The sequence below is a fragment of the Callorhinus ursinus genome, unplaced genomic scaffold (assembly GCF_003265705.2).
Source record: "Callorhinus ursinus isolate GAN/ISIS: 27379988/994484 unplaced genomic scaffold, GSC_fseal_2.0 scaffold1, whole genome shotgun sequence".
Classification (NCBI taxonomy): Eukaryota; Metazoa; Chordata; class Mammalia; order Carnivora; family Otariidae; genus Callorhinus; species Callorhinus ursinus.
The window spans coordinates 113655799-113674080 of record NW_027397063.1 but is presented as its reverse complement, the minus strand read 5'-3'; the positions used below and the strand labels follow the sequence as shown (position 1 = coordinate 113674080).

The window sequence follows — 18282 nt, the reverse complement described above, 5'->3', positions numbered from 1 at the left end:
CGATGATGCAGGGAATTAAGATCCAAACTGACACCCGACAGAGAGTGGGGAATGCGGGGCAGAGGGCATCGCGGGACACAAAAGGAACGCTGGGCTTGGCTAGGTTGGGTTGGGGGCCAGGTCTAAGCTTTATGAGATGCCAGAGGAGGGGGCAGAGATGCCCGGCTCTAGGGGCCAGTCAGGCCCACCCTTGGGTGGGGAGGCCCGGCGAGCTGGTCCGTGGAGGGCCTCGAACGCCCAGCTAACAACCCATACTAGACTGCCTATTGTAGACTGGGTGTAGGAAACAGGTTTTATGTGATATTTATCCATGACAAGCCATTTGTCCACATGCCTCGCTGAGTCATACACCGCCCGGGGCGGCACGTAATCCAGCCAGGGCTCTACCGGGGCGTTGCAGCTACGCCTGCGCGCGACGTTGGGGTCGAAGGGCACCCACGCCCGCTTGCTCCTCTGCAGAAACCCCGCAGCCGCCCCGCCCACGACCTGACCCCGCCCCCTTCCCTGGGCCCAACCCCTGGGGGCGGAGACGTCGGCAGCGGCGAGCCTGGCCAGGGGAGCCGCGCGGCACCAGCGCCCAGCGTCTGCAGACTACGCGCCCTAGTGCGAGGCGCTCCTACAGCTGAGCGCCTAGACCGCACGGGCGAGTCCCGCAGGGCAGGGGCGGCGCGGTGCCCGGGTTCTCGCACTTGGCGGACCGATGTGCCCGGGTGTCGGGGCGCGTGGACCTGGGCTCGGGTGAAGCTCTGGGAATCTTGCATGATACCACTACACCAGCGGCGCTGATTCGGGTGAAGCTCTGGGAAAGGGCAACACGGCGGCGACGAGATGCAAGCGGAGGAGCCCTGCGCCCCCGGCGCCCCTGGTGCCCCGAGAAGCCAGCGCGCACCCAGTCCCGAGCTGCGCCTGTCCAGCCAGCTGCTGCCCGAACTCTACACCTTCGTGGCGCGAGTGCTGTTCTACCTGGCTCCCGTCTACCTGGCCGGCTACCTGGGGCTCAGCATAACCTGGCTGCTGCTCGGCGCTCTGCTGTGGATGTGGTGGCGCAGGAACCGCCGCGGGAAGCTTGGGCGCCTGGCGGCCGCCTTCGAATTCCTAGACAACGAACGCCAGTTCATTAGCCGCGAGCTGCGGGACCAGCACCTGCCGGCCTGGGTGAGCTGGGCCGAGCCGGGCAGCGGTCGGAGGTGGGGCGGATGCTCTTAGAGGTTTGGAAAGAACCTGCGGTCGGCCAGGGAGCTGGGGGCGGCAGCTCCGCGATCCGCACACCTGATGTCCCACCAAGCCCCGGAGCACAGACCCCTGGCCGCGGCGTCCCTCAGTCTCCCCCCCACCGCCGGTCCGGGTGGGGGGGACTTAGGTTTCACTTAAGGGCCCAGAGCCTGGGAGAAAAGTCACGGGCGGGCCACACCCAGGAAAAAAAAAAAAGGGCGTCTGGGACTTTGCAGAGTTACTCAGGAGGGAAGCAGAAGGCCTTCCACCCGCCTGTTGATTCAAAGAAAGAACGCTGGGTGCAAAATTGATCCGCAAATGCAGCAATGACAGAAACTGCAGACCAGTTGCCTCAGCAGAGGTCCGGACAGACAGAGGAGGGCCAAGAGGGGGCTGGGATTGAAGGGATGGGGTGGGAGGCTGGGTCACCAGCTTCTCTCCCTCCCTCTGCCTGGTAGGGATGCTCAGACGTGCCCAGACACATTCACACTCCACAACTACAGACCCATCTCCTGGTGTGGAATGGCCTGGACTAGGGTTTCTCAAATGCTTCCGGTCCTGAGAATCACCTGGCCCACCTAACAAAAACAAGTTCTGAGCCCACCTCACAACTCCCAGGTGGGACTGAGGCACCTGGGTGAATTTGGGAAACACCGGCAACAGGGGCATTGGGTCCAAGCTTTGGTCTGGTCTGTGGCAAAACTACACTTCTGGGTGCTTCTCTGATTCTTCCAGATAGGCTCAGGCCCACAGGGAGAGATGACCAGAAGCCACCAGACCCCTCATTTCCTCTGGCCTGGGGCCTTTATTCTAAAATTCAGCCCCACCCTGACAGTAGCCAGCAAAATGAGATGTGCGAGGAACATATTAGAAAGTCCTGTTTATATTTATCTTTAAAACGAGAGAAATTAAGCCTTACTATATTAGTTAGCTATGGTGGCTATAACAAAATACCACAGACACAGACAACAGAAGTTCATCAAGATCGAGGTGTCAGCACGGTTTGCTTCTTCTGAGGCTTCTCTTTGATTTGTAGATGGCTGTCTCCACCATGTCTTCTTATGGTCTTCCCTCTGTAGATATCTGTATCCAAATTTCCCCCTTTTGTAAGGTCACCAGATTGGGTTAGGGCCCATCCTAATGACCTTATTTTAACTTAATCACCTATTTAAAGGCCTTGTTTCTAAAAACAGTCACATTCTGGGTTACTGGGGGGTTAGGATTTCAACAAACCAGTTTGGGGACTATGGTTCACTTCGTAACACTGATATTTAATATATGGATTGACAGTACAGTTTTGTAATTTGGTTTACATATATTGAGGATGAGGGGGCCCAAACTTTCTGCTAAGGGTGCACAATAAAAAAGCACAGTGACAACTTTCCTCGGATAGCAGCCATGGGAACAGTATTTGGGGCCCATCTCCCAAACTTGGTTATCCTGATTATTCTTTGGGGGCTTGTGATCCTGAAAGATCTGGATCCAGAGAGCAGGCCTGGACCTATCCACACTCCTTGCTCATTGTTGAAGGAGTCTTGGATGCCTGTCAAACCTCTGTTGGGACCCCATGGTGGCTTCAACCCATGAGGGTGAACTTGTAAGGCCTCACCAAGTGACAGGCCTCCCTTTCTGCCCTTTCTTGGATTAGGGAACACCTCTAGACACTTAGTTGTGTACAAAAGGCAGTGTTTCTGAAATTGAGGCAAGGATCAGATCCTGTAGGAGCTTTGACATGCCCCAACCATCACCACCTGCCCCCATGCACATAAACACCAGAAGCAATGTGAAACTAGCCAACAGGGAGCTCAGCCTGACAGGTGAGACAACACAAGAAGCTATCTCACCTCATAAGACAGACCCTAGGCCTGACCCAGCTGGGCATGGGGACACACAGAGGAAGGTGATGGTGTCTCTCCTACCAAGAGGGCAGTCTGGGGCAGGAAGTAGATGCATATAGGTAGGTAATTGCCATGGAGGTCTCAGAGAAGCCAGAGTTAGGAGTCTGGACAGAGTCCAGGCAAGGGTCAAAAGTGTGAAGGACATCCCACTTGACTTCCATAGCAGAGTGTCCCAGGCCATAGCCTCCTTCTTCCTTGCCAGAGTTCTGGGAGGGGCCTGGCCTCAGCTCGCATTCTCCAGACTCTCCTGGCTGGTGGGCCGGGCCTGGATTGCCTTTTGGGTTGAGGCAGTGGTGCTGCAAAGGGCATTCCGAGCTGGGGGTGGCTTTTGAGCACAGCGTGGCCAGTGTACGAGGGAGCCCACGTGGTTTGGTTTGGTTTGGCGGAAGTGTGTAGTAGGAGCTGGTGGACAGGGGCCACACTGAGGCGGGCTTGGTGGAGGTTGGGCCTGATTCTGAAGGCCACAAGGAGCCTGTGGAAGGCTTTGGAAAGACCCTGTAAAAAGCAGCGTGGGTGGGGGGTGGGGGGAGGAATGAAGCTGGAGAAGAGAGACCAGATGAGAAATTGATTTAAGCCAAGACGATGATAGCGGGGCCGGAGGAGAGGGACGAGAGACGGACAAGAGTGGGACTCTGGAGACTTGGTGGCCCCTAGTTAGTGTGAGGGAGGGATCCAGGGATCTTCCAGGGTGTTTTCTGATCTGGGTCGCTGGGCATCCAGAATGAGAAGCAGGTCTGGGAGATTGGTGGTGGGAACGCCTGTGTAGAGTGAGTAACTAGATGCAAGTGTGGGCTTTTCTCTCTGCCTCATGGAAGTTGCCGAGCCTGGGGATGATGTAGAAAACCTGGAAGCTACTTGTTTGAATATTCTCCCGTCTTGTCCCTGTCTTCCGAGGAACACATTCGGAGCCATGGCTCTGGGTATGGCAGGGGCAGCGTGCCCCTTGCCCACGACTTTAGAGCATGGGTGTCTTTATCCCTATACGTGGGCCTTTCAGTCATGCCTATTTCCCTGTTTGAGAACTGCTTTCCTTGCAAGGAAGTGGGGTCGATGACTTATGACCTCCTTGGTCTGAAGAAATATTTTTACAAAATAACAGATCGCAAACCCATAGTTGGGGCAGGGGTTGAAGAAGAGTTGAGGGTCTTGGCTACAGCACTCAGGCACGGTCCCACAAGTCATCCCTTGCACGACAGCACCCAGTGAGGGGGAGGGGAACGCAGTCCGCATGCTGCTTGGAAAGATCATCTTGTTCTACTTTGCACCAAGCCCCCGTGCCGGGGTGGAGGCCCAGGCCAGGCTGAGCTGGAACAAGCCTCCCCTGCCAGGCCATGGTGGCCATGGCTAGTTCTCAATGAAGCCAAGGCTCCTTCTCAACACATTGCTCCAAGCTGCTGCCCCCAGGTGATCTTAGAGAGTCCTTTCCCTCACTGGGCCTCAGTGTCCCCACCTGTGAAAGGCAGTTGTTTCTGGTCAAACCTCACACAGCCCTGCCCCTCCTCTGGTTCCCTTCTGTGCAAGAGCTAGCTGGAAGAAAGGATGCCTCTGCTTTAAAAGGGGTCAGGAGTATAGAAGCCGTGGATTGTCCTGCGGTGTGAACGTGGCCTGGCCACTTGGCGAGAGCGGGCCACACTGCCTCCCCTGCTCGTGCTCTGAGCAAGGAGCCACTGCCACTCGCTGTTCATGTGCAAATGTGTGTGTGAATGGTTTGTGGTAGACTTTTACATAGATCTTGCACACGGTTTTTAGATCTATTTTTTCAAGGAACGAAGAGCCTTTTCCATGAGCCCACCCTGCCGGGGCTGGGGACTGGGGACAGCACAGTGCCGAAAGTGGAGTCCTTGCTGCCGCCAAGCTGGAGAAACCCCAGCTCCGCCATCCCATCTCGCCACAGGCCCGGCAGGGTCGGTTCTGCAGGCAGTGGCGGCCGCCGCCGCAGAGCTGTCCACAGAGAGGAGGTGCGGGTGCGCTCAGGGGGCCTGGATTCTCAGTCTCCCGGGCCTCCTAACACTACCTTTCCCCAGTATGACACTCATCACCAAGGGTCTCGCCAGCAGACACATCTGTCCGTGGCCCCAGCTCTAGCCGGGCTTGCTCTCCTGTCCGCTGATAGCAATCAGTTGGCAGTGTTGTTGGGGACAATTAACCCCGTGTATCTGCTGGGATGGGAGTGGGGGCTGATGTGATGTGGTGGCAGGTACAGACTTGGAGTCTGATGCTCAGTCACGGGGGGCGCCTTGAGAAGGGCCCCTGTGTCCCCTGGGCCCCTGATTCCCCTCTGAAAATGGCGAGGCTTTAGGAGATGCTCTGTGGAGTCATTTTAGCTTTTGGTCTGCCATCATGAGTCGGTCCCAAGTTGGCTTTTCTGTAGTGCCGCGGGCCCACAGGACCCTGTTCAGCAGCATTTCTTGCCTACCTGTCATCTAACTGGGTGCACCTTGGGGTAATCAGCTAGGCAAGCACCAGGGAGAAATGAACTGTTCACACAAAGCAGGGAGCACTCCTGGGCTCCCAGTGGTGTCCCTGGGATGGTCCCCTCCAAGCCTCCCTGCCAGCATTCAGGCTGAGGACCAGGGTTGAGTACATTGCTTTCCTGGGGCCGAGTTTGACATTCCTTCTGTGGGTGGAGCAGTAGTCTGTCAGGGCCCAGGCTCTCCTGATCTGTCCGGTACTGACACTTTTGTTAATTAGAGGAAGTAACTGCAATGACAGCTCTGAGCTGGGCTGGCCACTCCCATTAGCTCAGTTCTCGATGCCCGTGCCGTGGGACCTGGTCTTAAACATCTGCTTGGAGTGAGGGGACTTCTTACTTGTGAGGTCATGCGTATGGCTTGGAGTCAGGCTTGTCCTTGGGAAGGAAGAGGCACAGCATTTTTTAGTCATGCCCCTTGGGTCTCTGCCCTGCATCTTAGTGATGCTTCATGGACTGATCCTGTCTTGGGCCAGGATTGGGCAAGAAGAGGGACAGAATGTGGGCGTCCGCCCCTCCAGGCCCAACGCAGGGATCTTAGGCATCCGTGCGTTCATTGCTATACTCTCAGTCAGCAAACATCTCTCCAGGGCTTGCAATGTGTCAGGCCCAGTGCTGCAGGCTGGCCGATGATAGGAGGGACACGTGGTCCCTGCCCGCAAGGAATCCCTGGTCTGGATGGGGATTCAGACCTGCTAGAACCGCCTTTCCTGATTCAGTGTGATCAGTCCTACGAGGTGGCTATGCAAGGCTCCGAGAAAGCCTGGGGGAGGGGAGCTAATCCAGGCTCTGAAGGGGCCCACTGAAGCGACACTTTGGTGTTGCTGGCTGTGGTAGGGGGTAGCGTCTCCAGAGGGACTCTGGGCAGGTTTGGTCACTTGAGCGCATAATCTCATTCTGGGGTGAGCAGATTTTGGGACAGCAATTTAGGATACCCAAACTCACATGATACAGTGGTTTAACAGAAAAAGTAAGAGCTTTATAATACAACAGATTTAGCAAGGCAGTTAACCTTCTTGCTTTAGGTACAAGGGGCTGAAGTTTTCTGTAACAGAAGTGTCCACAGCAGGGGCGCCTGGGTGGCTCAGTGGTTAAGCTCAGGTCATGATCCCAGGGTCCTGGGATGGAGCCCCTGCATCGGGCTCCCTGCTCTGCGGGAAGCCTGCTTCTCCCTCTCCCACTCCCCCTGCTTGTGTTCCCTCTCTCGCTGTGCCTCTCTCTGTCAGATAAATAAAATCTTAAAAAAAAAAAAAAAAAAGTGTCCACAGCAACCTTTTCTCCGAGCCAAGTACCTGAGGGCCTTAGTAATGGGGAGGTCACGTGGTGGATAAGCTCAGGGCCACGGCAGGCGACAACCATTGTCCTCCTCTTCCGTCGTGGCCCCCTGTCCCATGGGCGGGAAGTGTGGTGAGCTGGCCACCAGCTTCCATTGGCCTCCTAGCGCGGTCTTGACAGCAGGTTGAGCTGGCGCTTCAGTGGGAATGTCCCCAGTCACTCCGGCGGGACTGCTGGGGGCTGTACACTGTCCCCTGAAGGCCACAACCCAGCTACACAGAGGAGCAGGGGACTGGGACCCAGGCTTCCCTGCCCCCTTCCTGACCCTCCCACCCCTCCATTCAGAGTTACTCCTCCTGGGAGACTTGCAGGGGTTTTTAATTGAGGGAAACCTAGAGCTTAAAGCCCCAACGTATTCACACGCGCTTGAGAAAAGTGCTTTCTCTCTTCCTCCTCCTTTCCTGCAAATAGTGAAGAGGGAAAATGTTCTGCCCCAGTGGGGACTAGTAAGGGGGAAAGTCCTGTTCTCTTTCCCCTGCCTTTCAAGCCAAGGGAATGAGAGTTCACCCCCTCAGGCCACAGGGGGAGTCAGGGCTGGAGGCGGGGTGGCTGCTTCTGCTCAAGAAGCCCCATGGCGGCGCACCAGGAGTCCCCCAGACGCTCAGAGTAAAGAGCCAGGGGGCTTCTCAAGGATGCGGGATGTTTCAAAACCTCGGAGTCACCCACTCCATTCTTTTACCCTTGTTGTGTTTACTTTTTTAAGTCATTGGTTGTAAATTGGTTAAAAATCTGGTTTTTCTGGTTATAAAAGTGAAAGTATTCCCATTGTAGAATATTTGGAAATGGCCTAAAAGGATTAGAACAAGTGTTTACGTTCCCTCCACCCAGAACACTGTTCTATCTGTGTGTACTTCTTCTGTATGGAAGGTGTGTGAAAACAGTTTTTAAAAATACTTGTACCCTTTTTTCCTTTTTCCTATTTCTTTCTGTTCTTAACATTAGATTACCAACATTCTCCAAAAAAACATGTTTAAGGATTATGATATCCTTCATGCGTACCCCGCGCTGCTGAACCGTTTCTAGCATTGATTAGCTATTATTTCCCAGCATGTCCTCCTCACGTGGCTAGCTGAGGTGGGTGGCGTGTCCTAGATCTGTTTGGATTTTCTGCCTCTGACCTGCCAGCCTGGCTCCTTTGACCTTTCCTTCAAGTCCAAGCCCGCCCCCCCCCGGCCCCGCCCCAGATCCTACTCGCCGGGTCCTCACAGTACCTGGAGCCTGTGTCACCCCACTTCCTTTCTGGACCTGCACCTGCCGATCTTCCTGACTTTTCCTCCCGACTGAACATTCTTCTAGGGCAAAGGTGTGTTCCCTGCTCACGTCTGTGCCCTCAGTTCCTTGCTCGGTGCCCAGTGCATAGTAGGCTCTCAGGAAAAGTCTGTCCCACAGGTGCTATAGTTGAGTGCTGCGGGAATCTTAGTCCGTGTTTCTCAAGTTCCTTACCATGGATTCCTGCATGTTTAACTCATGTCAAAGCTTAGGAACACCTGGGGGCACCTGGATGGCTCAGTCGGTTAAGCGTCTGCCTTCAGCTCCCAGAGTCCTGGAAATGAGCCCTGCATCGAGCTCCCTGCTCAGCGGGGAGCCTGCTTCTTCTCCCTCTGCCCCTCTCCCTGCTCATGCTCATGCTCTCTCTTTCTCCCAAATAAATAAAATCTTAAAAAAAAAAAAAAGCGTAGGAACACCTTGAAGATTCTCATTCCCCCACTTCACTGTGGCCTCATCAGCATCGAGTATTACATTTTTTGGTCTTTTTTTTTTTAAGATTTTATTTGTTTATTTGACAGAGAGAGACACAGCGAGAGAGGGAACCCAAGCAGGGGGAGTGGGAGAGGGAGAAGCAGGCTTCCCGCCGAGCAGGGAGCCCGATGCGGGGCTCGATCCCAGGACCCTGGGATCACGACCTGAGCCGAAGGCAGCCATCCAACCGACTGAGCCACCCAGGTGCCCCTGTTTTTTGGTCTTTTAAGGCATACGTCATTCTATTACACTTTGCAGATAATTGCTGCCTTTTTTTTGTTTTAACAAATTGAAGGTTTGTGGCAACCCTGCATTGAGCAAGTCTATCAGGGCATTTTCCCAATAGCATTTGGTCACTTTATGTCCCTGTGTCACATTTTCATTATCCTTGCAGTATTTCAGACTTTTTCATCATTATTATATTTGGTGATCTGTGATTAGTGAGTATGACTTCCTGAAAGCTCAGGGGATGGTTAGCATTTTTTAGCAATAATTTTTTGATTAAGGTATGTACATTTTTTAAACATAATACTATTGCACACTTAATAGACTACAGTGTAGTGTAAACATAGCTTTTATATGGGAACCTGAAAAATTCGTTTGACTCGTTTTATTGTAATATTCACTTCATCACAGTGATCTAGAACCAAACCTGCCTATACTAGTTTGATAAGCAAAAAATACGTTTTTTAACCTCGGGCATTACCAAACCTAACTGTCTGAACTCTCTGGTGACTCACCATTATACTCAGGTCTCCATGAAAAAAACGCCTCTGTGCACAGCTCAGGGCAGCCCCTCTGTGCTCCAAGCCCTTATTCCTCAGCAAAGGGGAATTCCTCAGCTCCTGGCACCGGTATTCTCGTCCCCAGTGACTGCCTCTGCAGTTTTACCTGCACGGTGTCCTCCTCCCGCTGGGTCCAGTTGACTTAGGCCGGTCTGCAGGCTGGGTGTATTGTTAAAGAGCCTATGGAGTTTAGAACAGCATTAGACGAATTTCAAGTTGGCGAAATAATGTTTTCCTTTAAAGCAACTTTTGGCCGGGTAATTTTAAACAGAATGGTAGGCAGATTTAGAAGCAGTTTTTGTGGTTAAATGTTTACCTCTCAAGAACAGAGAGAAAATGGGTCAAAGGCTGTGCTTCACCAGGAAAAAAAGTGTATGAAATGAGGGACCGTTTTCTAGTAGAGGAGGAACCACCGAATAGGCACCACGGGGCAGGGGCCTATCTTGAAAGACCAGAGCCACGGGCCTCCCTGTGTAGGACCTCCCTGGGGGACACCCGGAATGAGGGGGCTCCTCTCTTCTTTGAGCGTGGGAGGGAGTTGGCAGCATCGGTTTGAGTCTGCGGGTGTGTGAGTGTAAGAATATGCACGCTGGTGCAAAGAACCATTCCCAGCAGAGAGGGTGTGTCCTTGTGTGGGCATGTGGCTGTGGCTGTGTAGTTCTGAGGGCGCGAGTCTCGGGTCTTCAGGGTACAAAGAGACAGACCTTCTCTGTACCTCTCCACGTCTGTGTGTGTGTTCAAGGTTGCTCCCATGGGAGGAGCCACCATCCCTGGGACAGGGAGTGAGCCAGGTTGGCCTGGTGGCAGGCAGGCCCTTTAAGTGCAGCCGTCTGATCCCCCTGCCTCCTGAGAGGGTCTGGTGGCCCAAAGCTGCTGCCCGGGCCCCCTAGCCCATCTGTGGCCCCCGGAGCCCTCCCTGGGCTCTGGCGCTGCTGGCTGCGGGCCATCACTCTGGCTCCATTCCCTCGCTGCTGTGGGATCATTTTTCCTAAAGGGTTTAAGAAATAAAGCACACGACACCTAGAGATGAAGCACTGATGTGCAGCGCCGTTGTGGTGGCCTCTGTGAGCCTGGAATTCTGACTTAGACTTGAGTTTGCTTTACAGTCTGTCTCTCTTCTCTGACCTCTCATTACCTCCACTGCCTAAAAACTGCTGTCATTAAACTATGAGTGCACTCTGCCTGGGAGGCTTGGGCCCAAGCACAATAACAGCAGGAGAGGTGAGTTAGCATTAGGGAGGCCTCAGGGGCCGGCCGGGCCCCCCATCTTTTAAAGCTTCTCTGAGGGGCACTGCAGGGGCAAGGGCAGGCATCCGGGGTCCTGGTGACTTGACCACGGGCCCAGGCAACTTTGAGATTTTCCAGGCCTGCTTTGGGGAGGTGTTCATCCCTGTAATACATCGGTCAGGGTACTGTTCATGTTCTGGAGGATGAACCGTGCTAGGGCTCTGAATGTGTCTCCGTTGGGAGGAGAGTCGCATTCATCATCTCCTGATTGTAGACCTGGCCAGCGGAGGCATTGCAACCCCCCTTCCCTCAGTCAGGAGAAACCTGAGGCAGCAGAGAGGGGCTCAGGACCAGACCCTGCTTCTCCTGCCCGCCCCCACCCCCACCCCCCACCTCCCACCTCCAGGAGCGCTTCCTACTCCTGCCGCCTGGCTGTAGAAAGCAGATGGTAGGGTGGGAGTGGCTCACATTTTAGGGGCAGTGGCAGCGCCCAAAGCCAGGCAGACTCATAATATGGTGTTTCTCATCTGCTGGCTCTTGCCTCCCCTTGCTCTTTGTGGCACAAAAGATACTCCCTTTGTAAAAGAATCGAGGTCCATAGCTGCTGGTAAGAACTGGATGACAAAGCAGTATTCTCTCAGGAGTGACAGCTGGAGACACAGTGACTTTGGAGCCCTAGTCAGGAGGCCCAGTGGGCGGAGGAGTCACCTTCTTCCAGGGCCTGAGCCGGTCCTTCAGCCTAGGGAGCCCTGAGCACTCACTCTCACACACTCTCCACCACCATGATCAGAACGACCTGGGAGCTCGTTAAAGATACACGTTTCCAGGCCCCTGCCCAAAGGCTTCAGGTTCCTGAATCAAAATCTCTGAGGGCCCTTACCAAGAACCCACGTTTTAAGGAGCTCTCCAGGTGGTGGTCTTGTGGACAAAAGGTTGAGACCCCCTGCCTGAGTCTGGCCCTTTGCATTGCCAGGAGGTGTGGGTGTCTCCCTCCTGGCTGGTCTCAGGGACGCCCAGCCTTGTGAGGTATTGGGACAAAAGTTCAGTGACTTTAGTGACTGACAGAACTTTAGACTTCAGTGACTGACAGAACTCAGTCTGAGTGGCCCTCCAGTCTTTTTCTGCCTTCCCCTCGTCTACCTACCGAGGAAAGACATGCACAGAGGCTCCGATTGGGTCCCTCTGCCACGCCTCCCTGTGGAGCCCCCACCCCCCACCCCCCATGGGGCAGTTTCACGCAGGCGCCTCACAGGGGCGGGGCGCACCCCTCAGCCAATCAGCAGAGGACACTCCGCTGCGGTCCTTCTCCAGCCTCAGCCACCTTCGCTGTGTTCTCCTCTCCTCATTTTCTCTTCTCCCTTCTCTGTGGTTTCCCAAAGCGCGGAGCCGCAGGCACCTGGAGATCTCGCAGAGAATTTCTGGGACTTTGGGTCAGACAGAGCTGGACACATAGCCCAGGTGGCATTGTTCTTGACACGTACCTGAGGACAGGTGCCAGAGTGCACCTCCATCATCTATACAACTGCCGTCGACAGTCACCGCTTCTGGAGCATTTACCCTGAGCCAGGGAGGGTACCAAGCACGTCACATGCATTGTCTCATTTACTCATCTCAGGGACTCTGTGAAATTGGCAGCATTGTACCCATCTTGTGGATGAGAAAACCGAGGCTGACAGAGGTGAAATTTTAAATGCACGAGGAATACTTCGACACTAAGATATGGACTTCACAGGCTGACACTCAAAGTGGGGAGGAAAAGGTTTAAGACGGGTCTCAAATTATATGCAGGTGAAATGTGAGTTCTGGTCACCTGGGTGATCAGGGCAGGTACCAACTTGTCTCTGAGCCTCTCCTCATCTGTAAAATGAGGATGATTGTGGCTTTGCTGTGTACTTTATGGAGTATTAGGAGGATGAAATGAAAGTATCTGCAGAATGTCCTTTGTAAACTATAAAGCATGGTCTACCAGTGAAGACTCAGGTCCCTTGAGGGCAATCCTCTACTAAACTAGACTTTCTGTAAAAGAGGAAAACCTAGTAGTATGTAAGGTTTTCTTAAGAGGAGTAAGAGGGGGGCACCTGGGTGGCTCAGTGGTTAAGTGTCTGCCTTTGGCTCAGGTCATGATCCTGTAGTCCCAGGATCAAGTCCCGCATCTGGCTCCCTGCCCAGTGGGGAGTCTGCTTCTCTCTCTGCCCTTCACCCTGCTTGTGCTCTCTCTCGCTCTCTCTCAAATAAATAAACTATTTTTTTTAAAAAAAAGTGAGGGGGTGCGGTGGAGAAGTACAGACTTGGTGGTGAGACAGACCTGGGTCTCTGTCTCAGCTCTGGCACTCCATAGCTGGTGACTGTGAGCAACCTTTCTGAGCCTTACTTTCCTCATCTATACAATGGGGCTGAGAAAGGATTAAGGTGAGTTTTAAGTGACGTGAGATAACATGAACTGAAAAAGGTCGAAAATAGGGTAGGAAAAGATACAACTGGGCAACTTTGAAACAAAATAAGCGAGAATGGCAATTTTCATATTAGACAAAATAGAATGTAACTTGGATATATCCTAAAGACCAGGATGTTATATCATAAAAGAAACAGTAATTTAAAAAGGTAATATAACAATCATGGAGATGTATGTACTGCATAAAATAAACTTGAAATGTAAACCAACAACCCGATGGAACTGCATGGAGAAGTAGATAAATCAACAGCTGGGCTTGGAAATTCTAATACATTCTTCTCTGAAAATGATAAATCAAAAGGAAACAAAGATAAAGAATAGTCAAAGGGCATGATTTTTTTAAAAGGACATGATTAATAACTTGATCATATATGGAACAGTCACAGAAATTAATCGTGCACTAGGCCACAGAGGAATTATCAATATATTCCAATGGATTGCCATCCTACAGACTATGCAGACCATAAAGAAATGGAGTCAGAAAACAATGAATAGCCTTAGAAATCTCACATGTCTAGATATTTAAAAATATTACTATTAAAAAAAATCATTGTTTAAAAGGTAGTCGTAATGGTAATTATGAAAAGTCCAGGAGCTGAATAGTGATGAAAATACAATGCCAGAAATCATAGGGGAATTTATAAATTTGAATTTCTCATAAACCAAAAACTGAAAATAAGATCTTCAACTCTAAGAATGTAAAAGGGCAACAGATTTAGATCAAAGAAATAGGGAAAGAAATAATACATATAAGGGTGAAAGTGAACAAAAATTTTAATGTAAATGTAAAGGGGAAAGAAAATTATTAACAAGTAAAGCTAGTTCTCTGAAAAGATTAGTACAATGGGCAAAACCTTTGTCAAGCTTGATGTATTAAATAGAAAAAGATGAAAATAAAATCTGGGATGAAAAAGGCAGAAATAACTACAGATAAAGCAGATTAAAAATAATAAAATATTATAAACAAATATATATCAATACATTTGAAAACCTAGAGGAACTAGATACATTTCTAGAAAAACATAAATGCCCAGATTACCACAATAAGAGATAAGTAGACCTTGAATACACACCATTAACCACTGAAGAGAGAAAAGGTAATTTCCCACTCCAAAAAGCCTGAGACTACGATGGCTTTATAGGTAAGAGACACTAAACTTCACTGATCAGATAATTCCTATTATTTACAGGTTGTTTCAGAAAATAGGATACGGAAAAGCTGTCCCACTAGTGTTCTAATTTATTGTAAAAATCTTTATACCAAAACTAGATATGGATTGTACAAGAACAAAAATTGTAGGTATCACTTTGAATTGTGAGTGTATAAAACCTAAAGAGATACCGGGCTAACTAAATGTACTGCTTCAAATGGGGCTTATCCCAAGAACTAGAGATGGTTTTGTTTTATAAAGAAATCAGTTAAGTTGGCCACCTTAATGGACCAAAGGGAAAAATAACACTATTATCTCAATAGATTTAAAAAAGTGTTGAATATAGTTCAAGAGCCATTTATAATGAAAGCTCTTGGAAATGTAGCTATTGAAAAGAACTTCCTCAATCACAAAGAGGCTGTCCTCTAAAAATCTACAGTGAAAATCATGCTTCATGGAAGAGCTTCCATTTGATGTCAGGAACAAGATAGACCTGCTTGCTGTCATCACCACTGCCTGGTGTAGTACCAGAGAGGGCCTGGCCAATGAAGACAAACCTAAGAGAAACAAGAAGGATAAGGGTAAGAAAAAGGTTATTGGAGATTAGAAGTATATATAAATAACCTCTGAGAATTAATGAACAGAACCAACAACAAATTCCGACAAAGTTACCCAGAAAATGAAATACCATTTTTAATAACTGTAAAACCCACAAAGTAATCTAACAAAAAAAATGTATGGGATTTTTATGGAAAAGGTTTATGATTTTAAATGTGAATGCAACCAAATGGGAATTAATAAAGGGAAATATTCTGTTCATGGATGCAAAACTTAATATTGTAAAGCTATCCATTATTCCACAAACGTATAAACTCAAAAGTATAACAATCAAAATCCCAGGAGGATTTTTCGGGGGAAGATGGCCAAGACTCTAAAATTCATATGCAAGCATAAATAACCACTATTAGCTAAATTGGTTTGAAAAATAAAAGCAGACAGAGAGGAATCACCCTACCTTGGGTCATGCCGCAAAAAAAAAAAAAAAAAAAAAGCCACAGTGATTAGAACAGTGTGGTACTGGCAGGAAACAGGCAGTCAGACTATTGAGTTCAATGCCAAGTCCAGAAACACACCAGACATGAGAAGCTGACATATGAGGAAAGTCACTTCACAAGTCAGAAGGAAGGATGGAAAATTTTTTTTTTTTTTGGTATATGATACTAAAAAATTGCCTTAGTGGGAGTCTGGATATGAAAGAAAGTATATGCCTATCTTACCCACTCTAAACAATTTCAGACAGATTGAAGACCTAAGTGCAAAGCTAAAATATAAAGTCAACAGATAAAAACATGGAATAACTTTGAGATTTTGGAGTAGGGAAAGATTTTTTTTTTAAAGGCCAATTATAATGGAAAAAATGACAACTCCTTTGTCTCCACCAAACTGAGGGAGCATTGGGGCTGAGTAGTTGTTCCCTAAGTGTCTTTCTCTCTGATGTCATTCCGTGGTCCAGGACTTACTCTGGAGCAGTCACAGAGACGGTGGCCTGGCTCTTGATTTGGCTCACTGGGGAGTCATGACAGGTGCTGAGATTTAAGCAGAGGAGAGCCGGCAGGGTGCCTAAAGCAGAATAGGGTGACTTGATGGTTCTTTATTTTCTTGGCCTGAATTGCTGCTCTCATCAGGGCATTCAGACTTGTTCTCTAGAGGAATCTCTTAGCAAGGAGCCTCAAACACAAGTGTGGCTGGCCAAGAGACTGTGAAAACAGTGCGGGCCCTGGATACTCCGCTGCTATCTACATGGTCAGGGTGAGTGTGGGCCACTCTACTGCAAGGGGTGGGCTGGTCATTGATACCTCACAACCAACCCTGACGGAACTCCAGAATCATGCCAGGAGCTTGTTAAAAATAAATTGCAAGGCCCCACCCGGAAACACTCTGATTCAGTAGGTGTGAAAGGCAGCTCAGGAATCTTTGTCTGACTGGCTCCCAAGTGTGGCCAGGGTTGGACCTGCCAGGATGGATCACTTTTCCAGGGTTCAGGAGATCAGAACTCAGCTCCCAGGGGTGCAGAACCTCCCCTGGGTCCTCCCCTGGAGAGGTGGGGGTAGGAGGTGGAAGGGTATACACATCAGGTGTGCCCCGGGGCAGGATGGGAGCACAGTGGTTGGGATGGAAGGAGGAGAGGAAGGGGTCCAGCCAGCAGGCTTGGGCAGAAGAAGAGCAAAGGTGCCAGGGAAAGGCCAGCTATCACCCACCTTTCTCCTTTGTGAGGGTCCCACTCCCCACACCTTGGCACTGATCCTGTACTGGAATGGTCTGTTAATTGCCTGCTTCCTTTACCAGCCTAGGACCTGTTGGTAGGCAAGAAACTTGCATTCATTTATGCATTCATTCATTCCACAAATATTTATTAAGATATTCATATGCCAGGGACAGGCACTAATAGGGAACAAGTCTGAGTCAGCCCACAAGAGCTTCCAGTCTAGTGAGGCAGGCGGTAAGAGCCAGCAGCTCTAATGAGGTGTATTAAATGTCACGATGGAGAACCAGCAGACACCTAATAGGGACACCTATCTCTGACTTGAGAGATCAGGAAAGGCTGCCTGGAAGGAGTGAAGTCAAAGATGGTGATGAATGGAGCAATCAAAGAGGAACGGGGATGTCGGTTTCAGCCCCATATGGAGGAGTTGTTACTTTAGTGCCGGGCGGTGTGATAGGGGGCAATGAAAGGGTCTCAACCCTCCATTTGCGTGGTACCAGCCTCCTACCTGACCCAGGGCAGCAGCAGGGAATGTGTGGGGAATAGGCTGCTTCTCCCCAGCTGAACTGGATGGGCTGGCTCTAGTTCCTGCCCACTTCCCCCAAGATCCCTTTCCCATCATTCCCTTCTGTTCCTAAGGACTGGGCCAGCCCTCCCTTGGGGAGCCAGGCAGTGATTTTCCTTTAGCACCTGGGAATATTAGATGCTTCTTCAAGTTAGTATGGATCACCGTCCAGAACTGGGGAAACCGAGGCTGGGAGAAGGGCTTGATGTTCCGGGAGTCCCAGAAGCACTGGCTTCTCTGACTTCTCAAGGCTGTTAAAAACTGCTCCTAACGGGCGCCTGGGTGTCTCAGTCGGTTAAGCCACTGACTCTTGATTTCAGCTCAGGTCATGATCTCAGGGTCATGAGATGGAGCCCCACATTGGGTTCCACACTCAGCGGGAAGTCTGCCTGAGATTCTGTCTTCTCCCCTCCTCTCCATTTGCCCCTCCCCGCCAATAAATCTTTAAAAAAAAAAAAAGGAAAACTAAAAGAAGTAAATTACTCTATACTCCTGGGCATAGTGTCCTAGGCCAGGGTCTATGTTTGGCCTTCAGGGCACCCCCAGAGCTAGCCCAAGGCCTGGTGTGCACTAGGTATGTGAACGCATGGACACGTTTCCTTTCCTGACCTTGGGAGTCCTACACCCACCATGAATCTGATCCTGAGTTGGCCTTGTGCTCTGAGGACTTGGTGACAGAGATGACCATTGCTACCATTTTACTGATCATGTTTTGTGTCAGGCATCAGTACAGTCTTACCTGTTTGTCCCTGAAAACCTTGGGGGCTGGGCTGAGGGTCTATGAGAAGCTCAGCAGACACTGGCAGAGACTGAGACTCTGGCAGGGAAGGGGTTAAGAACCCTCAGAATCAGGTCATGCAAAGGTTAGCCAATAGGATTGTCACTTCTCCTTGGGATAACACCCCCCCACACACACACACACCAACCCAGGGCTAGGGGCTGTGACCTGAAGGAAGCTCCCCTTTGTGACCCCAGGATCTGGCCTGCTGGGGAGGGGTGCTCCCATTCCCCAGTTGCCTATGAAAACAGCATAATCCCCCTTTCAGCCTTTCAAATTGGCAATCATTACCTTAGGAATCAACACAGTCCTATTCGTTGCTGAGTGGAAAAAGCAGACTACCAAACACTGACCTCAATTCCTGTGAAAACTACATATCCTTGTTTCTGTAAGAGGCTGGAAGGAG

The 18282-nt window shown here is 50.5% G+C and overlaps 1 protein-coding gene across 1 annotated transcript in view; it reads left to right on the top strand.

Moving 5' to 3' along the window:
* The first annotated feature begins 793 nt into the window (after positions 1-793).
* Positions 794-18282, top strand: part of ESYT3 (extended synaptotagmin 3) — a 49710-nt gene continuing 32221 nt past the window's right edge. Inside the window, exon 1 of the mRNA XM_025881657.2 lies at positions 794-1155. Within this exon, the coding sequence (XP_025737442.1) occupies positions 829-1155 (327 nt within the window). The 5' untranslated portion in view covers positions 794-828. The remainder of the gene's footprint in view (positions 1156-18282) is intronic.